The following is a 19,510-nucleotide window of genomic DNA, read 5'->3' on the forward strand; positions in this document are numbered from 1 at the left end:
TCACTCAACACTCAGAGTCGGTTCCAACGCCAATGCGGCCTTTATTAATGCCAGCGGGGATGAAGCCTCAGGACTGGATCCAGGCACTTCACTCCGCAGAACAAAGGGTTTCATGGATCTTTATATGTTTTATAACAGTTTACTACAGTTACTCAGCCCACTTCGGCTGGACACAATCCAATCATAACGATTATAGATTACATATAGGTTTCTTTAACCCAATAGAATTCCCCTGATACCTCAGGAACTGCATGTTCGGTTTTTGTCAGCTCGGGCTGATTAATGACCTCGTTATGTGAGGCAGGTTCTCCCCTTATCTCTCTTCCTCGGGCTTCGGCTGTGTGAAATCACTGGTTCATTATAATTATCTTGTATCCAAGGCATTCCTGGTAGTGGACCTCACAGGGTCATTGCTCGGTCATTGCTCGGTCAGCCCCATTTCATTACTTGACTAACGGGGTTCCCATCATGCTTGGGCAGCCATTTTATATGTGGCCGCTTTAAACTTATATGAGTTTAGATATATTCAGCAGGTACCTAATGAGTTTAGATATATTCAGCAGGTGCCTAATGCCTCGTGTTTTATATATTCAGCAGGTGCCTAATGCCTATAACACCTCCCTATCTTCCCTGCGGCCAAGCCGAGCTGAAACTCGGTGCTACAAGTGGTGATGGTTTGCTATCCCTGTCCGCCCCGCAACTGATTTGCCCCTTCTGCTGCTGCACCGGTGCAGTTACCGGTGCCACAGGTAGTGGCCAGGTAGTTTCTTCCTTCTCTTCCAGGTTTACCTGGGGCGTACCCGGGCTTATTAGGCATACCATGCCGTTTGCCTTGGACAGAGCAAGGTTTAAAATTTTAATTTGTTGCTGGCAGGGACCATGGTCTCCCGATTCAAACTCATTAGTGCTAGCTACTTTATACGCTGCTTGCACATCTTTTAATCTTTCCTGGAGCTCTTTTACTTGTAGGGTGAGACGAGTGCTTTCCTCCTTCAGTGACTTTTCATTACTTTTGGCCTCGGTAACCTGACATTGAAAATAGTCCTGACTGTTTTTAAACCTTTCCATTATTTGGGTCCTTTCCTGTTTTAGCTTACGGAGTTCTCCTGATAATCTTTCTTCTGACATGACACTTTCCTGATAGTTCTCTGTGCATTCCCGTAACTCTGCCTATAATGTTTCATTCATTCTGTCCAGCAGTTGGACCTGTCGCTGTAGACAGGCCAACCAAATTGCTTTCTCTACTGCCTCTTTGTGATCTTTACTTGCTGTCCACTGGGCTGCAGCGTCAGCCGGACGCTCAGCGGCAATAGACTAAGCACCCATTCCTTAGTTACATTCACTTTCTTGTACACATAGGAGGAAACCCTCTCTTCCATTTTGGTTCTTTGCCCAAAACCAGCACTCTCCACATCACACCCCGTGAACCAGCGTCATGCTGCAGTCGCCATTTTGTAAGGGGTGGGTGGGGGGGGTGGGTGGTCTCTATGAGGGAGTCAGGTTCCCTTCTGACCAACTTGAGCAGTTTCGAATTGCTCCCCCTCCCTTGGGTTCTGTACTCTGAATTTATTTGGGGGGGGGGACGGTGACAAAAGTGCAAAGGATGCTGGTTTGATGCAAATAACTTTGGTTTTATTACAGTCAAAGTAATACATGCTTACTACTCTAGTAAGAATATACACGGCCAAACTTACAATCACTCTAATAAAGAACAAGACAAGGAAAGGTACAAGGTCAAACTTATAATCACTCTAATAAAGAACAGTACAAGGAAAGGTACAAGGTCAAACTTATAATCACTCTAATAAAGTACCATACACTACACATTCAAAGGGGGTTGCAGTAAAATTATACCTCCCACCTCCCAATACCTAATTCTAGCTAGGTTAGACTCCAGGGCAGGGACTTATGCTTACCAATCCTTTTGATAGTTAATGGTAGATGGTGATGTTCTTCCTTCCTTCAGGACTTCAAGACTTCGAGGCTGGAGAAGTTAGTTTTACAACTGTCACGTTGGTTTCTCTCCTTGTCTTGATGAGGTAGTAGCGACCACCTCTCTCCCCCACTAACCTCTGTTGAAAACAGGGGCAGTTATACGATTTCAGTGTTCTAATCTTGTTGCCAAATCTGTTCACAATCCTTTGTGTAATTTTGGTGGGCTTGGTTCTCTTTTGTAATATTTTGTCAGGCTCGTTAAAGTTGATATGTGTTGGGTGGGTTGATCTTCGAAAACTCTTTCCTGCTGGAAATATTAGTTTGGTAATTGCAATGTCCTTTTGTGCTTAGTCTTTCACATACAGGCTGGATTGGGTCTCTTTGTGTTGTATATGCTGAATATGGTTTGTCCAGACCCATGTTGATGGGGAGCTATCTCTGGGTGATACTGTGATGGTAATGTCTCTTGTGGAGGAAGATTTCCAAATACTCATTCTTCCAGACAGGTTAACTCAGTCCTCACACCCAGACAGTTCCAAGTGGGTTTCTTTTGTTCCCTGGGTCCGCACACAGGCTTGAATTTGTCTTCTAAAAGTTCATAGTTCTATTAAAGTTCATAGTTTCTTCCATAAGCACTTTAGAGTTCCAAACTTTTCGGTATCTAATCCCAAATTAAATTTCCTTTCGAATGAGCCCAAACACAGGGTGGATTCTGGTGAACTTTGCTCTCTGCACAAGATGTTAACTGGCATTAACACAAGGCATTAACGCTTGATGGCGGACTCTGAGTCATCTGAGGTCATGCAGCTGCAGGCGTGTACGCTCTGCCATATGCATTCCTGCCTGAAAAAGACGTTAATTTGTGTACAATACTTGCTGAAACATCTTTATGCTGCGAAATTTGTTTGGTGTTATTGCTGGTGGACATAAATGCCTGGGCTATCGTTATGGCTTTGCTCAGGTTCGGTGTTTCAACAGTCAATAGTTTGCGAAGGATAACCTCATGGCCAATGCCAAGCACAAAAAAGTCTCAACATTTGCTCCAGGAATCCATCGAATTCGCAATGTCATGCAAGGCGCCTTAGTTTGGCGATGTAGTTCGCCACTTCCTGGCCTTCAGACTGTTGACACGTGTAAAATCGATACCTTGCCATCAGAATGCTCTCCTTCAGATTTAGGTGCTTCCGGACCAGCGTACACAGTTCTTCATATGATTTGGTTGTTGGTTTCACTGGAGCAAGAAGATTCTTCATGAGGCCATAGGTTGTTGCCCCGCAGACAGTGAGGAGGATTGTCCTTCATTTGGCAGCGTTCGCACTCCCTTCCAGCTTGTTGGCTATGAAGTATTGGTGAGTCGCTTCACGAAGGCCTCCGAATCATCCCCTTGAGAATTTCTCCAGGATACCAACAGTTCTCTGCATGGTTCGTTAACTCGTCGCCAGTTGTTATGTCTTGAATAAAGCAATGTGACTGAGTACTGTAGACATGAGTAAGTGTGACCTTAGTCTCTCTATTCTAACTCCAGAGTGCAGGTACAGCATGGGAAGCTTGCTTATATACAGTGCTCCCAAGGGTTGCTGGGATCCCTTGGAAGTCCAACAGATACGCTCTCTGGTGGTGGTAGAATGCTGGTTACTTAGGGTTGCATACATAACAAGAACATAAAAAATAGGAGCAGGATATGGCCCCTCGAGCCTGCTGCCCCATTTTATATGATCTTGGTTGATCCGATCATGGACTCAGGTCCACTTCCCTGCCTGCTCCCCCTAACCCCTTATCGGTTAAGAAACTGTCTATCTCTGTCTTAAAGTTATTCAATGTCCTAGCTTCTACAGCTCTCTGAGGCAGTGAATTCCACAGATTTACAACCCTCTGAGAAAATAAATTTCTCCTTGTCTCTGTTTTAAATGGGCGGCTCCTTATTCTAAGATTATGCCCTCTAGTTCAAGTCTCCCCCTTCAGTGGAAACATTTTCTCTGCATCCACCTTGTCAAGCCCTCTCATAATCTTGTACGTTTCGATAAGATCACGTCTCATTCTTCTGAATTCCAATGAGTAGAGGCCCAACCTACTCAACCTTTCCTCATAGGTCAACCCCCTCATCTCTGGAATCAACCTCGTGAACCTTCTCTGAACTGCCTCGTAAATATGGAAACCAAAACTGCACGCAGTATTCCAGGTGTGGCCTCACAAATACCCTGTATAACTGTCGCAAGACTTCCCTGCTTTTATACTCCAGCCCCTTCGCAATAAAGGCCAAGATTCCATTGGCCTTCCTGATCATTTGCTGTAACTGCATACTAACCTTTTGTATTTCATGCACAAGTACCCCCAGATCCTGCTGTTCTGCAGCACTTTGCAATCTTTCTCCATTTAAATAATAACCTGCTCTTTGTTTTTTTCTGCCGAAGTGCATGACCTCAAACTTTACAACATTATACTCCATCTGCCAAATTTTTGCCCACTCACTTAGCTTGTCTATGTCCTTTTGCAGATTTTCTGTGTCCTCCTCACACATTGCTTTTCCTCCCATCTTTGTATCGTCAGCAAACTTGGCTATGTTATACTTGGTCCCTTCTTCCAAGTCGTTAATATAGATTGTAAATAGTTGGGGTTCCAGCACTGATCCCTGCGGCACCCCACTGGTTACTGATTGCCAACCTGAGAATTAACCATTTATCTCGACTCTCTGTTTTCTGTTCGTTAGCCAATCCTCTATCTATGCTGACATATTACCCCCAACCCTGTGAACTTTTATCTTGTGCTGTAACCTTTTATGTGGCACCTTGTCAAATGAATTTTGGAAGTCCAAATACACCACATCCACTGGTTTCCCTTTATCCACCCTGTTCGTTACATCCTCAAAGAGTTCCAGCAAATTTGTCAAACATGACTTCCCCTTCATAAATCCATGCTGACTCTCTGACCGAATGATGCTTTTCCAAATGTCCTGCTACTGTTTCTTTAATAAATGGACTCCAATAGTTTCCCAACCACTGATGTTAGGCTAACTGGTCTATAGTTTCCTGCTTTTAACTGCCTTCTTTTTTAAATAGTGGAGTTACATTTGCAGTTTTCCAATCTACTGGGACTTCCCCCAGAATCCAGGGAATTTTGGTAAATTACAACTAGTGCATCCACAATCCCTGCCAGTACTTTTCTTAAGACCCTAGGATGCAAGTCATCAGGTCCAGGGGATTTATCCACCTTTAGTCCCATTATTTTACTGAGTACCACCTCATTAGTGTGATGTGGTTGGCCCGCAGTGACTGCCAAAATGATGGCCGCTCTATGTAAATTATATTTAAATGGACTTCACGCTCATGCTTCTCTCCATTGCTGCCTCTTGCCTACTCCTACTTCACAAAATGAAGGACTGCAGAAAATAAATGTTCAGGGTTGCTACACAGCTACCGACAGATGGAAACGGAATCCCAAGCCACCTTCCAAAGTTTTATGCTTCCTAGTTTTCTGAAGATCTTTTTATTTTTAGTTTTTTTTTTGGTTGCTGTCATCTAATCCTTGCTGATAGATTCAGCATTTACTCCCTGTTGCTTATTTGTTCTGTTTTTTCATTGTGACCTCAGGAGACCCCTTTGGGAGTCCCCTTATCCTGTGCTGTGAGGAGGTAGGAGAGGAATCATAGAATGGTTACAGCACAGAAGGCGGCTATTTGGCCCGGCGAGCCGGTGCTGACTTGCAGCTAGTCCCACTCTCCTGCCCTTTCCCCGGAAGCCTGCAATTTTTTTCCTTCAGATCTTATCCAATTCCCTTTTGAAAGATAAACAAGCGAGTCCGCCTCCACCAACCTTTCCGGCAGTGCATTCCAGATCTTAACCACTCGCTGCGTAAAAAAGTGTTTTCTTACATGACCTTTGGCAAAGGAACCAATCACCTTAAATCTGTGCCCTCTGCTTCCTCAGGCTTGATGATGGTGAACAAGAGAGCTCTTTGCCAACTGATGGCATCTCCATGAACATCTAATGAGGCACCTTTGTGTATCCATTAACTGTGGCCATTACATAAATTATCCTGTCATCAGGCTCCCACTTTTTAAACAAACATTAAAGCATTACTATACAGATATTGGACTCATTCATAATTACTATGGCTCCTATTTTGCAAACATTCGGTATTCCTGAATGCATTCCCACAAATCAATCTGCACTTCTAACTTCAGTTCTGACAATTTATTAATCTACAGAAAAATGTGTGTTGTGCTAATGAGCCTGCAATTGCGTGCCCTTTCAAACCTATCCTCCTATTTGCCCTCTGTGGCAGGAAGTCCCGAGATGGCTGGCTGTTTTTTAATATAAAATGCTGGGATAACAACTGAGGGTTGGCGGCTGTTGACTGTCTGACCATCTCTCCATCTCTCACCTCCAGACTACTTGGCCTCTATACTCTCCAGCTCTAACAACTCCCCACCAGGCAAGTGTCTCAGGAAGGGTGCTTGGGAGGGAGAGTGTGAATGGTGGTATGCTCCTGAAAGAGCAGACAGGTTCATCTTACAGCCTTCTATTTGCTTGCTGTGGAGGGCACAAATAAAAAGGAAGCATGGGTGGATAAACAGCATAATCACCATAAATCTCTGAACAAGGTGTGAGCTTTAACATTCACAATATAGTGTGATGACAGATAATATGGTAATAGGTACAGGAAACAAGCAACTTCATATCATGAGTCTTGCAGAGCATCCCTTCATGTTGGGCTGTGAGTGAAGGAACATTTTGCAGGGGAAGGAAGTGGGTGATGAATCTCTTGTACTCTGATCAATTCTGGTTAATAGTAGCTGGAGAAACCCTCCGTTATCATTGATATAGCTCCATCCCCATACAGAAGTCACACCGTTGAAGAAAATTCCAGGCCATGAAAAGTTGAAAGGTAAACCCAGAATATTAATTTTGTTGGTGAGGCCATTAGAGTAAAAGGATATAAAATTCAAATTAGGGAATAGTAAGTTTTAAACAAACCTTTAAAAAAAGGGTCTAAATATTTGTTGCCCCGAAAACAGGTGTAGGGATCGTGATGTACAATCACCCTACGTAGGTTCAAAAGAATACAGACAGTATGCTAATATCATGCTGCCTGCTGATTAGAATGATTGTGGCGCTGAATGCACTGCTGTGTCTGCCCAAGTTTTTGCAAAGCTAGCACCAATTAAAGTTAGCCAGCACTTCTCAAAGGGGAGGAGCATTCTTCCTGCAGCAGCTGCCTGGGGAAGGGAGTGAGGAGGAAATTAAAAACAATGATTTCACAACAGGGGAGAGCGCGCGTCCCAAGGTTCTCCGATGCAGCACTGTAGGCCAATCAGAGGAGAGGTCCTATTTGCACAGGGGATCAAGAGGCCTGCCAGGCAAATGTGTAAAATCCAAATGGGAGCAGATAGCCGCTGTGATGAATGCCAGCAGTGTAGCCCAAGAACCTGGATGCAGTGCAGGAAGTAGTTTCTTGACCACATGTGGTCACTGTCAAGGTCAATGACTTCAAATGCCATATCTCACATTCCTTGGAATCGAGTGAGGATTGATCGCTCGTTGCAGATGACTGGAGTGCTGAGCATGCCTCTAATATCTACCAGCCTCTCACACTGCTCAATGCACCACACCTACAAACAATAGCTACCAAATGTGACTTGTACCTCAAATTCATAGTTTCACCTCACCCACTTACCACTACTGCAAACCTTACCCATAATTCACAGCTTGCATATATCATCAGCTATTCAATCATGACAGGCATGTCACCAAGCCAGTGCACCACAGAGACTTATTTCTCTTGCAGGACAAGATGGCTCACAACTGGTGGCAGCAAGACCTAACCAGCAGGGGACAGGCATGCCTGCATAACCTGACCCCAATGGAGGTTATGACGCTGGTCATCATTGGGAGGGGCATCGCTGAGCACATGGTCACCAGTGGGACTTAAAGACAAGACAAGGAATCTGAAACAAACAGAAAATGCTGGAAATCTCAACAGGTCAGGCAGCATCAGTGGAGAGAAGGCAGGGTTAACATTTCAGGTCAATGACCCTTCATCAGAACTATATGCTCATGCGTAATCATCCTTCTCATCCTACAATCTCCTGATTTACAAGCATCTCTGGTTTTACACACCTCACCACAACCTTATCCTCGCTCCCTTCAGTTAGCTAAGAACCGACAGCTGGTCCAACACTGGCGGAGGAGCACAAAATAGCCAACGGCAGTGATGGTGACAGAGCACATCATTCAATTTCACACTTGCAGCCACCAGCTCAGGTACTGACTAGTTTAGAGCAGGAGTTCTCAACCGGGGGTCGGAGAGAAGATTTAAACCAAAAAAAACAGAAATAAGTCAGATTTTTTAAATAGTCAAAGGTGGGAATCTAGCTGAACAAACTGGTGGCACCAGCCCAGACTCTGACCTCTGCTCTTCCCCCCCCCCCCCTCTCTGCAAAACAACTAATGGCAGCATGTCAGAGCCCAACCCCCCTGCTGATTAAGAGAGCAGCGATAGTCGCCGAGCGCAGATCCCTGCAAGTCCCGCTGTATAGTTTGTCTCTTCCCTTCCCCCACCCCCTCCCATCAAACTTGTCCTAATGCCCTGCTGTAGGTGTTTTTCCCCCTCCCCCAGGGGTTATTGGGGCAGTTCTACTTTCACACCTCGCCCCAAATCCTCAATGCCATACGTTACTAACGGCAACTGTAACCCGTGTCGATTGAAACCAGCCAATGGTAGCTATGCACACACATCGGTTCCATTTCAGATTTGATTTTGTGTCCCATGTTTGTTATTTGCATGGTCACAATTGACAATCAAATGAAGGGGCAGGAAAATAGGCAGCAACTGCAGGGAGGAAAGGAGCTGCTAGGATTGAACAGTGAGTTGCTGTCTTCGTGGAAGAGCAGAATGTCAACATTGGAATTGACATTACTGGAAAAACTGAGTTCATAAACTCATTACATTATCTGCACTGTAATTTTCCATCCTGCTGTCTTCAAAGTGTTGACTCACTGTAGTAGTTACAAGGGTGCTGGCTGCCCAACCAAATTCATTCTTCACCTGTGAGCTGTGTGTTTTAGCAGTCTTAGGCAGAAATCACAGGCAGACTCAATTGTGCTTGGCTTCCAGCTGGAATTTCAACCTTCCAGGATTGCCCAGGAATAAAGCATTTGTCGTCAAATTTATTGCATCTCAATACTCCTGTGAAGCACCTTGGGACACTTCACTACATTAAGGTGCTATATAAATACAAGTTGTTAGTTATAAAAGATTGACCCTCCAGCTAGAATAAAACATTAATCTGATACTGCTGTGAGCAATTGGAGACAAAAACCATATGGGCCTTTGAAAACAGGTTTTCATGTACACTTTTGTTATAACATATTGGAGATGGAGAAAATCAGCATGACTGACAAGCAGAGATTTGGGATGGGCTGATGTGCTGGGAACAGTTAGTGAGGGAGCTTGGGGGAGGTGGGGGGAAGAAAGGGGAAGTGAGTGAAGGGAAAACAAAGGGTCAGGTGATTGGGGCTGAGGGAAAGAAAAGGAGTGGGATGGGCTCATGAACCAGTATTCCCTGCAGTGCAGAGAGAATTTTTTTTTTTTTTTTTTTTTTAAATATGCAGGGATTTGTGCAATTTTTATAACATGGTTGGGGGGGGGGGAAGGAAGAGGGGGGCCTCTGAAGCAAAAAAAGGTCAAGAATCCCTGTTTTAGACAAGTTCAAGCCACAAAACCAGTGTACTTAATCCAGTTCAACACCAAAGACTACAAATCAAAGATAAGTCACATTTCAATTTTATTGAACATTTTTTTTTTAAATAATCAAAAAAGGCAGCAGCTCAATTGAAGGAAAGGATTCAGTTGTGTTTCCTGGACAGTAGGAAGGCCACCAGACCAGCTGAGATCAGGGCCCCAGCTGCCAAGATCACAGCCATGACCAGAAGCACCTCAGAACCCAGATCGCCTGTGGAGACAAAAGCCAAAAGGAGTCAGGAGTCAAGACTGGAATTGGGTTCTCTCAGAATTAATGCTCACCGAGAAGAACTCGGAACCTCCTCACGAGTCTGGACAGCTTCACTTTCCACCGAATGAACCCAGTCCTTCAGATCAGCATCCAGAATGAGCAGGGGTCCAAGGGAGGCCTCACCCTCCCACACAGGATCCGACTCTGCAACAATTAGTTCCATCCAGTTACAAACATCCAACAATAGCCTCAACACCCAATGCAACCACAACATACCCTGCTCAGATAGGACCTCCCTCCTGTCCCTGGAGTGAGGTCTTCCTCCAGATTGTAATCTCGGGGCTCTGCAGTTGCCCCCATCACAACAGGCACAAACTTCATTGGATCCTTGCACCATGGACAGGTCCAATTCATTCACCAGGGACCAGCTGAACAAGAAAGTAAGCCATCAGTCAGAGTGCATCCATACGCAAAAAAAAGCAAACAGTCCACCATTCTTGGATAGATTTCACTCACTGGTTGGCTGGCTTCTGGAAGGAACAAGCTTTGTTGACTGAATCTGGACTTTGATCTGCTGCAATTACTTTCAGGTGGCAACTGATGAAGATCTGCAGGAGACACATCCAAGAGTTACTCTGCATCAATGGTCACCATCTTACCTTCAACATCACACCTCCTCTTACCAAGTCCCTGGCATCCTCAAAGAAGCGGAATGCATCCAAGTTGAACTGGAGCTTGTCCCTGTGATCTCGGTGTGATACAAAAGATGAAAAGGAATCTTCGCCTTGGCTGTCCAATAGGCAACTGGAGCGAGAGGGTTAGAAAGAGCTGCGTTGTTAAGAACACATCAGTCAACCAGTTATGGGATCGGCTCATGGAGCCGAAGACCTTACCCATTGAAGTCAATGATGTGGTATCTGGGGGTGGAGTCCTGGTCAGAGCTCAATGTAGCTACACAGCGGTCAATGTAGAGCCTCAGTGGCATGTGGCTCACAGTCACAACAGAGGCCTCTATGTGAATGAGGTCACCCAGGTGGTAGATATTGGAGGCACGCTGGGCACTCCAGTCATCTGGAATGAGAGAGATCGATCCTCACTTGATTCCAAGGAATGGGTAAAAACAAGGTAGACAATTATCCATTGACTTACCAGTCATCAGATGCAGGGAGAATGATAGACGTCCCTCTGCCCCCTTGGTGGAGGAGAATGGTACCCAGGTGGGCTCAATCGCATTACTGCTCACCATCCTCTTCCTGTGGGAAGGAGCAAGGCAAGCTTTACTTCCAATTCAAAAACTCCATCCTCTCATTGGGGGAAATGAGCCTGTCAATTTTCCACCTTACCTGAGATAGTGGCACTCAATAGGGACAACTGCACTATTGGTTCTCACAATGACTCCTCCAATAGGGCTTGGCTTGTAGTACAGGTGGGTGGTGTAAATCAGCAAGTCTACAGTCATCTGGGACAGAGATGATGATCTGGGTCAGGTAAAATAGTGGAGTCATTCTCAGCCAAAAAAGTGCAATGTTCAAGTGAAGAAACCCACTCAGCCTTTCATAGAAAATAGGTGCAGGAGTAGGCCACAGCCCTTTGAGCCTGCACCACCATTCAATAAGATCATGGCTGATCATTCCCTCAATACCCCTTTCCTGCTTTCTCTCCATACCCCTTGATCTCCCTAGCCACAAGGGCCATATCTAACTCCCTCTTGAATATATCCAATGAACTGGCATCAACAACTCTGCAGCAGGGAATGGCACAGGTTAACTACTCTGAAGAAGTTTTTCCTCATCAGTTCTAAATGGCCTACCCTTTATCGCAAGACTGTTTCCCCTGGTCCTGGACTTCCCCAACAATGGGAACATTCTTCCCACATCTAAACTTGTCCAGTCCCATCAGAATCTTAAGTTTTTTTAATGTTTCTTCATTTTTTTTTTCATATTTTCTAGTATTGTATTATACTTGTATTAACTATATACAGCCTCAGCCTTTCTTACATCTCATCTTCCTTTCAAAACAAAAACTTATCCAATTCTATTTGAAGTTATACTGTAGGGCACTGGGGGAGAAAAAAAAACATAGCCTCAATCATCCACCCAAGCTTTTATATAGCACCTTTCAAGTAGTAAATCATCCCAAAGTGCTTCACAGGGGTTTATAAAACAAAATTTGACAGCCACAGAAGGAGTTATTAACAGTTGACCAAAAGCTTGGTTAGAGGGAGAAAAGGGAGAGTTGAAGCACAGCTTAAAAAAAAAAAAAATCAGGAATGTGCAAGAGCTCAGAATTAGAAGAGCAGAGATCCCAAAGGCTCATCAGGCTGGAGGAGGCCATGGAGGGATTTGAAAACAAGGATGAAGGTTTTAAATTTGAGACAGTCAGACCAGGAGTCAGTGAAAGTCAGCAAGCACAGGGGTGATGAGTGAATGAGACTGAGCAAACACAAGTTTACATAGGGAGGAAAATGGAAAGCCGGTCAGGAGAGCATTGAAATAGTCGAGCTAGAGGCAACAAAGGCATGGATGAGGATTTCAAAAGCAGATGAGTGAGGCAGGGTTGGAGTTGGGTGATGTTTGGGAGGTGGAAGTAGGAAGTCTTGGTGATGGAGCGGATATTTGCCAGAAACTTCAGGGAAACACCAAGGTTGTGAACAGTCTTGTTCAGTTCAAGACAATTGCCAGAGATAGAAACAGATGTCAGCAAATGGAGTTTGTGATGGGAACCAAAGACAATGGCTTCAGTCTTTCCGATATTTAGTTGGGAGGAAATTTCTGCTGATCCAATATTGGATGTCAGACAAGCAGCATGACAAATCAGATATAGTGGACAGGCCCCAAAGAGGTGGTGAAATAGAGCTGAGTGTTGTTGGCATACATGTGGGATAGATATTGGGGGGGGGGGGGGGGGGCAGCTGCTATACATATACATATCTGGCAAGTGCAATTCTACTAGTTGGACAAGAGGATTTTGAGACTGGAGTTCTCAATGGCTGCAGACAGGTTGAGAGAGTAGGGATTGTTCATGAATGTCAAAGAATACATGGTTTTGACAAGGGCTGTTTCAGTACTGTGGGCAGGCTGGAGGGATTCACCTGGAATTGATGGAAAGTTGGGCACAGATTTGGTAAGCGACAACACAGACTCTGGAGAGAAAAGGGAGGTTGGAGATGGTTGTAGTTAGCAAAGACAGTGCGATCAAGGGTCAGTTTTTTGAGGAAAGGAGTGAAGACAGCAGATTTGAGATGGGGGAAAAGACAAGAAACAAATTATCCAAGGAAAGGGAACGGTTATCAGCCAACATGGGCCCAGGAAGGGAAGTGGAGCATTCCACCATTTGGACAGAAGATCAAGAGAGAAGGTGGGTTTCATGGACAAGACAAGGTCAGACAGAGCATTGCAAGAGATGGGATAGAATCTAGAGGGGGGGGGGGGGGGTTCAGAGCAACAGTGGGGAAAGCTTCTCCTGATGAGCTAAGGAAAGCAGGCAAATGGATGGTATTGATTTTTGATGAGATCCTCACATTTATAGTTAGTGTGGAGGAGACAGGGAGGGGTTTAAGATGGTTTGTGGTGCAGAAGAAAAGCCAGGAATGATCTCATAAGTGCCTCAATACTTAAAGCATGCCACATCCCAACAATTCCTTTGAAGGATTGCCCAGTCTATTTCCATCATTTCACCAGGAGGCAAGTTGTGTCCTTACTCTTGAAGCTTCTCAACTTGATGAAAGAGACCTCTGCCTCTCTCTCCCCATCCCCCAATGCTTAAAATAATCGATTGAATGTTCACTAAGCTTTGTGATCCCTCCTATAAAATAGGATCCAGAGCTGTATGGAACCCCAACTGTATTCTAAATCACATAGAAATTTGTTTGTATTCAAAACCACCCCATTGTAAAAAAAACAAACATTTGCTTTATAAATCTGCACTCACCCATGTAGCTACAACCCTTCCTCACTGCCTCCACTGCTCACCACAATCTATTAACCTGGCTCAGTTCAGGTGAACATGCCCAGTTTTGGTTCAACCAAGTTTGAATCAGGAAAAAAAACTTCACAAGTTCCCCCTCATCCAAGGAGGCCTCACTAAAAATATTCTTAGCTTTATTCAACTTCATGTTTACACTAAAACCATACTGTTGTCCATCAATTGATTACAGGTCATAGAATGTCTTCATCAGCAGTCCCTCAAATTGAGGGACTTGCTTCCACACCAAAAAGTGACAAGTTCACAGGTGTTTTAATGAAGGACCTGATATCCCAGGTCCCAAATGACCTGTTGAGGGTGGAAGATGCCAGTGGGTGGATTTTTAATTTTTTGAAAAATTAACATGGTGGCCATTGCACACCAGCCACCACACAGGCTAGACAAAGCTAGGCCTTGGTCCAGTGGCAAGGGTTAACCAAGACAACAGGAGACCAGCTCTGCTGCACAGACCTAGATCAGTGTGGGCTGGCCCATGCTGCCCCTATCTCTCCTGCACCACCTGCCCACACTCCAATCAGCAACCTGGACATCAGTGAGGTCCAATCTAGTCACCATCTTCACAGCCATTGCCCTCCTACACCAGCTCACACTGCTCCCTGGAGTGGTACACCACCACATTGCTCCAGGGCCCATAGCTCCGCTCCTTTTAAGGCCCCAACCTACCACAAATGTTCCCTCACAGGTCAGGGCAACTATGCTGGTCCAGGGTCCACAGCTCCACAGCTCCACTCCTTAAGTGCAGAGCAGGCCATTTGGACCAACTGCCAGTGTTTATGCTCCACACAAGCCTCCTGCAGGTGCCCACTGGTTGCAGAAGTCTTAAAAATCAAGAACTACATTACCTTTACTGTGCTGCCACACTCATGGAGCCCATAATCAAAGAGGACAGTGCTGTTCTGAAGGTAGATCCCAGTTGGCCGACAACCTGCTGTCCCCAGGATCAAGTCAGCAGCTTTAATCAGATGCCTGGTTCCAAATAAATCCATTTGTACCCGGACCAGAAAGTTCTGCTCTCCACACTGCACCATCACAGTCTGCAGCGGAGACACACTTCGCCCCTCAGATACACTGAAATGGGAAGCAAAGCCTGCACCAGGAGGAACACGAGTGGCCTTCTCAATGCTCCATGGGAAGTCCCAGTTTCTAAACTGCTGCCAAGTATCAGAGGAACAAACAGCTCTGACCAAAATCAACAGGACAACCAAACCCTTCACTAGCTGCCCCATAATGTTAACTACTGCAGCTCAACAATAAACTGTAATAGAGCCCACTGATCCCCATTTAACTCTTTTGAGTTCACCTGTGAAAACATAAAAACAATAAACGGTGCCACCCGACCTGGGTGACAATCCAGACATTTTCAAGGCCCTTTTTTTCCCCCCTTTTTTTTTTTGGTTTTTTTTTTGTGTTTTACTGATCCCCATTTATACACACAGCCTGCAGACACCCTGAAACCAATTAAACCAGGTGTGGCTAAACTAAACCAATAGAATAACCTCATGACATCAATTCCATTCAACAATGTTACCAATTGGTTTGTTTCCAGAAAGTTTTTCACACAGAGACTGAGTTAGTGATCAGGAGAAGATCCATAGAATTGCTCCAGCTTGGAGACACTCTGGGGGAGAAGTTCGAGTAGTTTGTGCCTCCCGTTAGTACTGGGGGGGCACAAACGAGTTCTCGCCCGGGGAGGTGCAAACCGGTAGTGCCCCGTGCGCAGCAACCTGTTTTGGCCCTGGAGCGAAAATTCAGTAGCGGCCTGTGAGGCTGCCATGGGTGATGCCTACACCTGCTTTGTGGGTCGCGAACAGGGCCTCACTACACTTGCGGGGTGAAAATTAAAGGGGAGGTGCGGAGCGCACTTTAAAAAAAATGGCCATGTCTTTTCCAATTCGCGGGGTCCGTGCCATAATGTTGCAACCCGGCATGCCGCTTCTGTGCCAGGCTGCTGCCACGGCACCCTGCTCCCCAGTGGTGAAATGGTGAAGTGGTGGCCCCTTCTCCCTGATGCAGAGTCGGCAATGTGCCCTCCCCTTTAACGGAAGGTGCTGGAAAATTCCCGATGTTAGCGCCCCAGTCCCACCCCTGAGAAGAAGTGGAGCGCGCGACATTGCGCTCCACTTCCACTCGGGGGTGGTAACCCCAATTTTGCTGCCGGGGCGGGACTTCTATGCTGGGTGCAGGAAGTCCCCCCTCGCCTGGGTTACCGCCCCCCAATGGGGCCGTACTAAATTTCGCCCCCTCTGGGTCCATGGGAATGAGGCAAGTTCAGAGTGAGATTGGATCCAGATAGAAACAGGAGAAACTCAACTGCTGCCTGATGCAATCTCCAGTGATCTGTTGAAGTAAGGAAGCTGATTGGCTGTGTAGAATTGGTCAAGTTTTGGCCTATTTTAAATAAACCATTTAGAGTGATACCGGATTGCCCCAGTGTCACTAATAGAGAGGCAATTGCACAAGTGCTCCCTCAAACTCAGCCACCACTGATATAATTAAACATGAACTCTAATTAAACTAAAATAAAGCCAGGATTTAAATCATATTATTATTACTCGTGTTGATAAGACTCTCCAATTCACTGCGGTGTCCACTGCTCACAGGAATTCTTGCGTGTATTGGTGGGCTCTGCAAGGCCATCCAACTACCGACAAGATCATAGAGAACAAGCATGGAGCCAGAGCGAACCCCTCACCCCTCCCGGCAGCGCACATCCATCCTGGGCCTGTGGATCGCCAGCTTCACATCTTCGCCAGGCCCCGGGTCAGAGGTCAAGGTTTAGCAGATTATCCCTTCCCTCTGTAGAACTGGACTATTATTGGAGAATCTTGCAGCAATTGAGACTCCACTGGTTCATGACCCCCCCCCACCCCCCCAAATCTGTGTTCCCCTGCCCCACACCTCCCTCCCCACTCCCCACCCTTGCCCCAGCAAATGTGTCTCCCCCGGCCCCTGTCTCCCTGCCCCCACTCCCGGCCCCTGCCTCCACCCCATTTTCCTCACAGCCCACTTCTCCCGGCTCACTGTCTCCATCTTGTGCCCCTTGACCCCCACACCAGTGACTCAGTCAGGACAGTCAGTGTGGAACTGAACCTTACAGGCAAACAATCCCCATGTTTGACTTCTAATTTTTCCTGAGCTTAATAATCTTGACCATAGCAGCTATCAATTTGCCTTTGTGTCTCTAGATTATCGAAGGGGGACAAGGTCAACCAATAACCCTTCTATAATTCCTGGCCTTGCCGATTAAATAGTTTATGGAGTGCTGTGGTGTGTTGTTTATCCCTTGTTGTTGTTTATCACCTTGGCAGCAACATGTGGAGGAAGCTGGTTCTGATTTATTGGGGGTTTTATCACCCCCTCAGGAACTTGTGGTTTGGGTTTGGCAGAGGCCCTGCTCAGGTGATGGGGGGAGTGTCCTGTTGCGGCTTGTGTTATTGAGAATATACTGCGGTAAAATGGACAATCCATTTTTACACCCATTGAAAAGAAAGAAAGAACTTACATTTATACAACACCGTTTACACCCTCAGGATGTTCCAAAGCACTTTACAGCCAATTAAATACTTTTGAGGCATGGCCACTGTTGCAATGTAGGGAGCACAGATGGGTGCCTCATTTAACATCTCATTCGAAAGCCAGCACCTACGACAGTGTTGGCTTAGATTACATGCTCAAGTCTCACCTGCTGACTCAGAGGCCAGAGTGCTGCCCATTGAGCCATGGGTAATGTGTTGGGCCTCTATTGTGTTTAGTCGGCTGCCCTTTATAGGAATTAAGAGCGAGCTCCAGGACTCCCCATTAACAGCAACATGAGAGATTGACTAGCACTTGGATCAGACCAAACTGCGATTCACGGACAACCAAGAACAGTTTGAAGAAGACTTTACCATCGACGATCCACCAACACACACCCAACCAGCAATCGACCTCGCTGCCAACCACGAGGATGAACCTACCATGCCCGACAGTCTGATCAGACCAGCCGCGCTGCCATGCAGCAATGATCCGACCAACTCACCCATGCCAGGACTTCAACTCAGACGATCGACCCGGGAACGCAGAGCCTCGGATCGCCTCAACCTGTAAATAAATCTGGGGGGGAGGAAGTGATGTTATTTATGTGAAACGCACCTATGTGTAAGACTTGCCACTAGGGGGCACACCTATGGGAGAGCTATGGATTACCTGTGTACCCTGGAGCAAGCAGGTATAAAAGGCAGTCCACCATGCTGCTGCCTCACTTTGGAGTTATATTAAAGAGACCAAGGTCACAATGGTTTGAGCTTACAACACAGTCTCGTGGAGTTATTCTGAACTTAACACTCCCAAATCCACGAACTGTACCACCTAGAAGGACAAGGACAGTAGGCCCATGGGAACATCACCACCTCCAAGTTCCTCTCCAAGTCACACACCATCCTGACTTGGAAATATATCACCGTTCTTTCATCGTCACTGGTTCGAAATCCTGGAACTCCCTTCCTAACAGCACTGTGGGAGTACCTTCACCACATGGACTGCAGCGGTTCAAGAAGGCGGCTCACCACCACCTTCGCAAGGGCAATTAGGAATGGGCAATAAATGCTGACCTTATCAGCGATGCCACACCACAAGAATGAATAAAAAAAGAAGCAAAGCAAATTGGCGGCTCTAGCTCGGACTCGAACCTCTGTTTCCTCCCCCTCCCGAATGAATGATGTCGCGGCAGCTGCTGCTGAGCTGAGGTCTCCGCTCATTGAGAAGGGGGAGAGGCGGCGGTCGCTGGTCGCTGAGCGGAGATACCCCAGCTTGAGCTCTCCATCCTCTGTTCTCCACTCATCAGTCCCGCCGTATATTTCATCTCCCCACCCCCCGTCACCACACTTGTGCTAACGCCATGTTGTGTGGGTTGTTATTCCGCCCCCCCAGGACTAATTGGGACAGTTGTACTTATACTTACACCCCTTGCTCCCTGAATCCTCTCACTGCCATACGTCACCAATGGCAACTGTAACCCATTCAGTTCAAGTATCCGCGACTATACGTCACCAATGGCAGCTCCCTGCACAGACATATATAGGTACTATTTCAGATGTGCCAAAGAAGACATCACTGGCAGACCTGATTGTTCCCACCCAGTGTTGGCCTCCAGCTAGGATTTTAACCATCCGGGATTGTCCTGAAGTTACCAGGAATAAAACATTAATCTGGATACTGCTATGAGCAAATTGGGAAAAAAATCAGACAGGCCTTAAAAAAATTGTGTTTTTTTCATTTTCATTGTTTAGCAGTTATAAAATATTGTCAATGGAGAAAAAAGGCTGTTTGACTGACAATCCAGCACATAACCGGGACTGGCTGATGTACCAGGAACAGTCGGTGAGGGAATCAGGGGTTGTGAGGGAAAGAGGGAGACTGGGGGGTCAGGTGATTGGCGCTGATGTGGAGGGAAAGAGGGAGTGGGATGGGAGTGGGGACCAGTATTTTCTGCAGTGCCGGGATAGCAGCAGCAGCAGTAACATGGTGTGTGGGAGCGGCATTGAGAGAATGTTTATACAGAAAAAATACGTGTTGTGTTACAGAGGGTCTGTGGAATTTTTATAACATGGGGGGGGAAAGGGCCTCAAAAGCAGAAAGGTTGAGAAAGCCCTGGTTTAGAGG

General features: G+C 46.1%; 1 protein-coding gene across 1 annotated transcript; it reads right to left on the minus strand.

Annotated features, from left to right (window-relative positions):
• Window positions 1-9,779: 9,779 nt before the first annotated feature.
• On the minus strand, window positions 9,780-15,096 carry LOC139266143 (zona pellucida sperm-binding protein 3-like). The gene is made up of 8 exons (XM_070883987.1): window positions 14,713-15,096; window positions 11,230-11,345; window positions 11,036-11,139; window positions 10,780-10,957; window positions 10,570-10,690; window positions 10,403-10,494; window positions 10,163-10,314; window positions 9,780-9,886 (listed from the first exon to the last, which is right to left on the minus strand). Exons 1-8 carry the CDS (start codon window positions 15,094-15,096, stop codon window positions 9,780-9,782), a joined length of 1,254 nt encoding a protein of 417 aa, XP_070740088.1.
• Window positions 15,097-19,510: the final 4,414 nt, after the last annotated feature.

Source organism: Pristiophorus japonicus, chromosome 6 (assembly GCF_044704955.1).
Source record: "Pristiophorus japonicus isolate sPriJap1 chromosome 6, sPriJap1.hap1, whole genome shotgun sequence".
Lineage (NCBI taxonomy): Eukaryota > Metazoa > Chordata > Chondrichthyes > Pristiophoridae > Pristiophorus > Pristiophorus japonicus.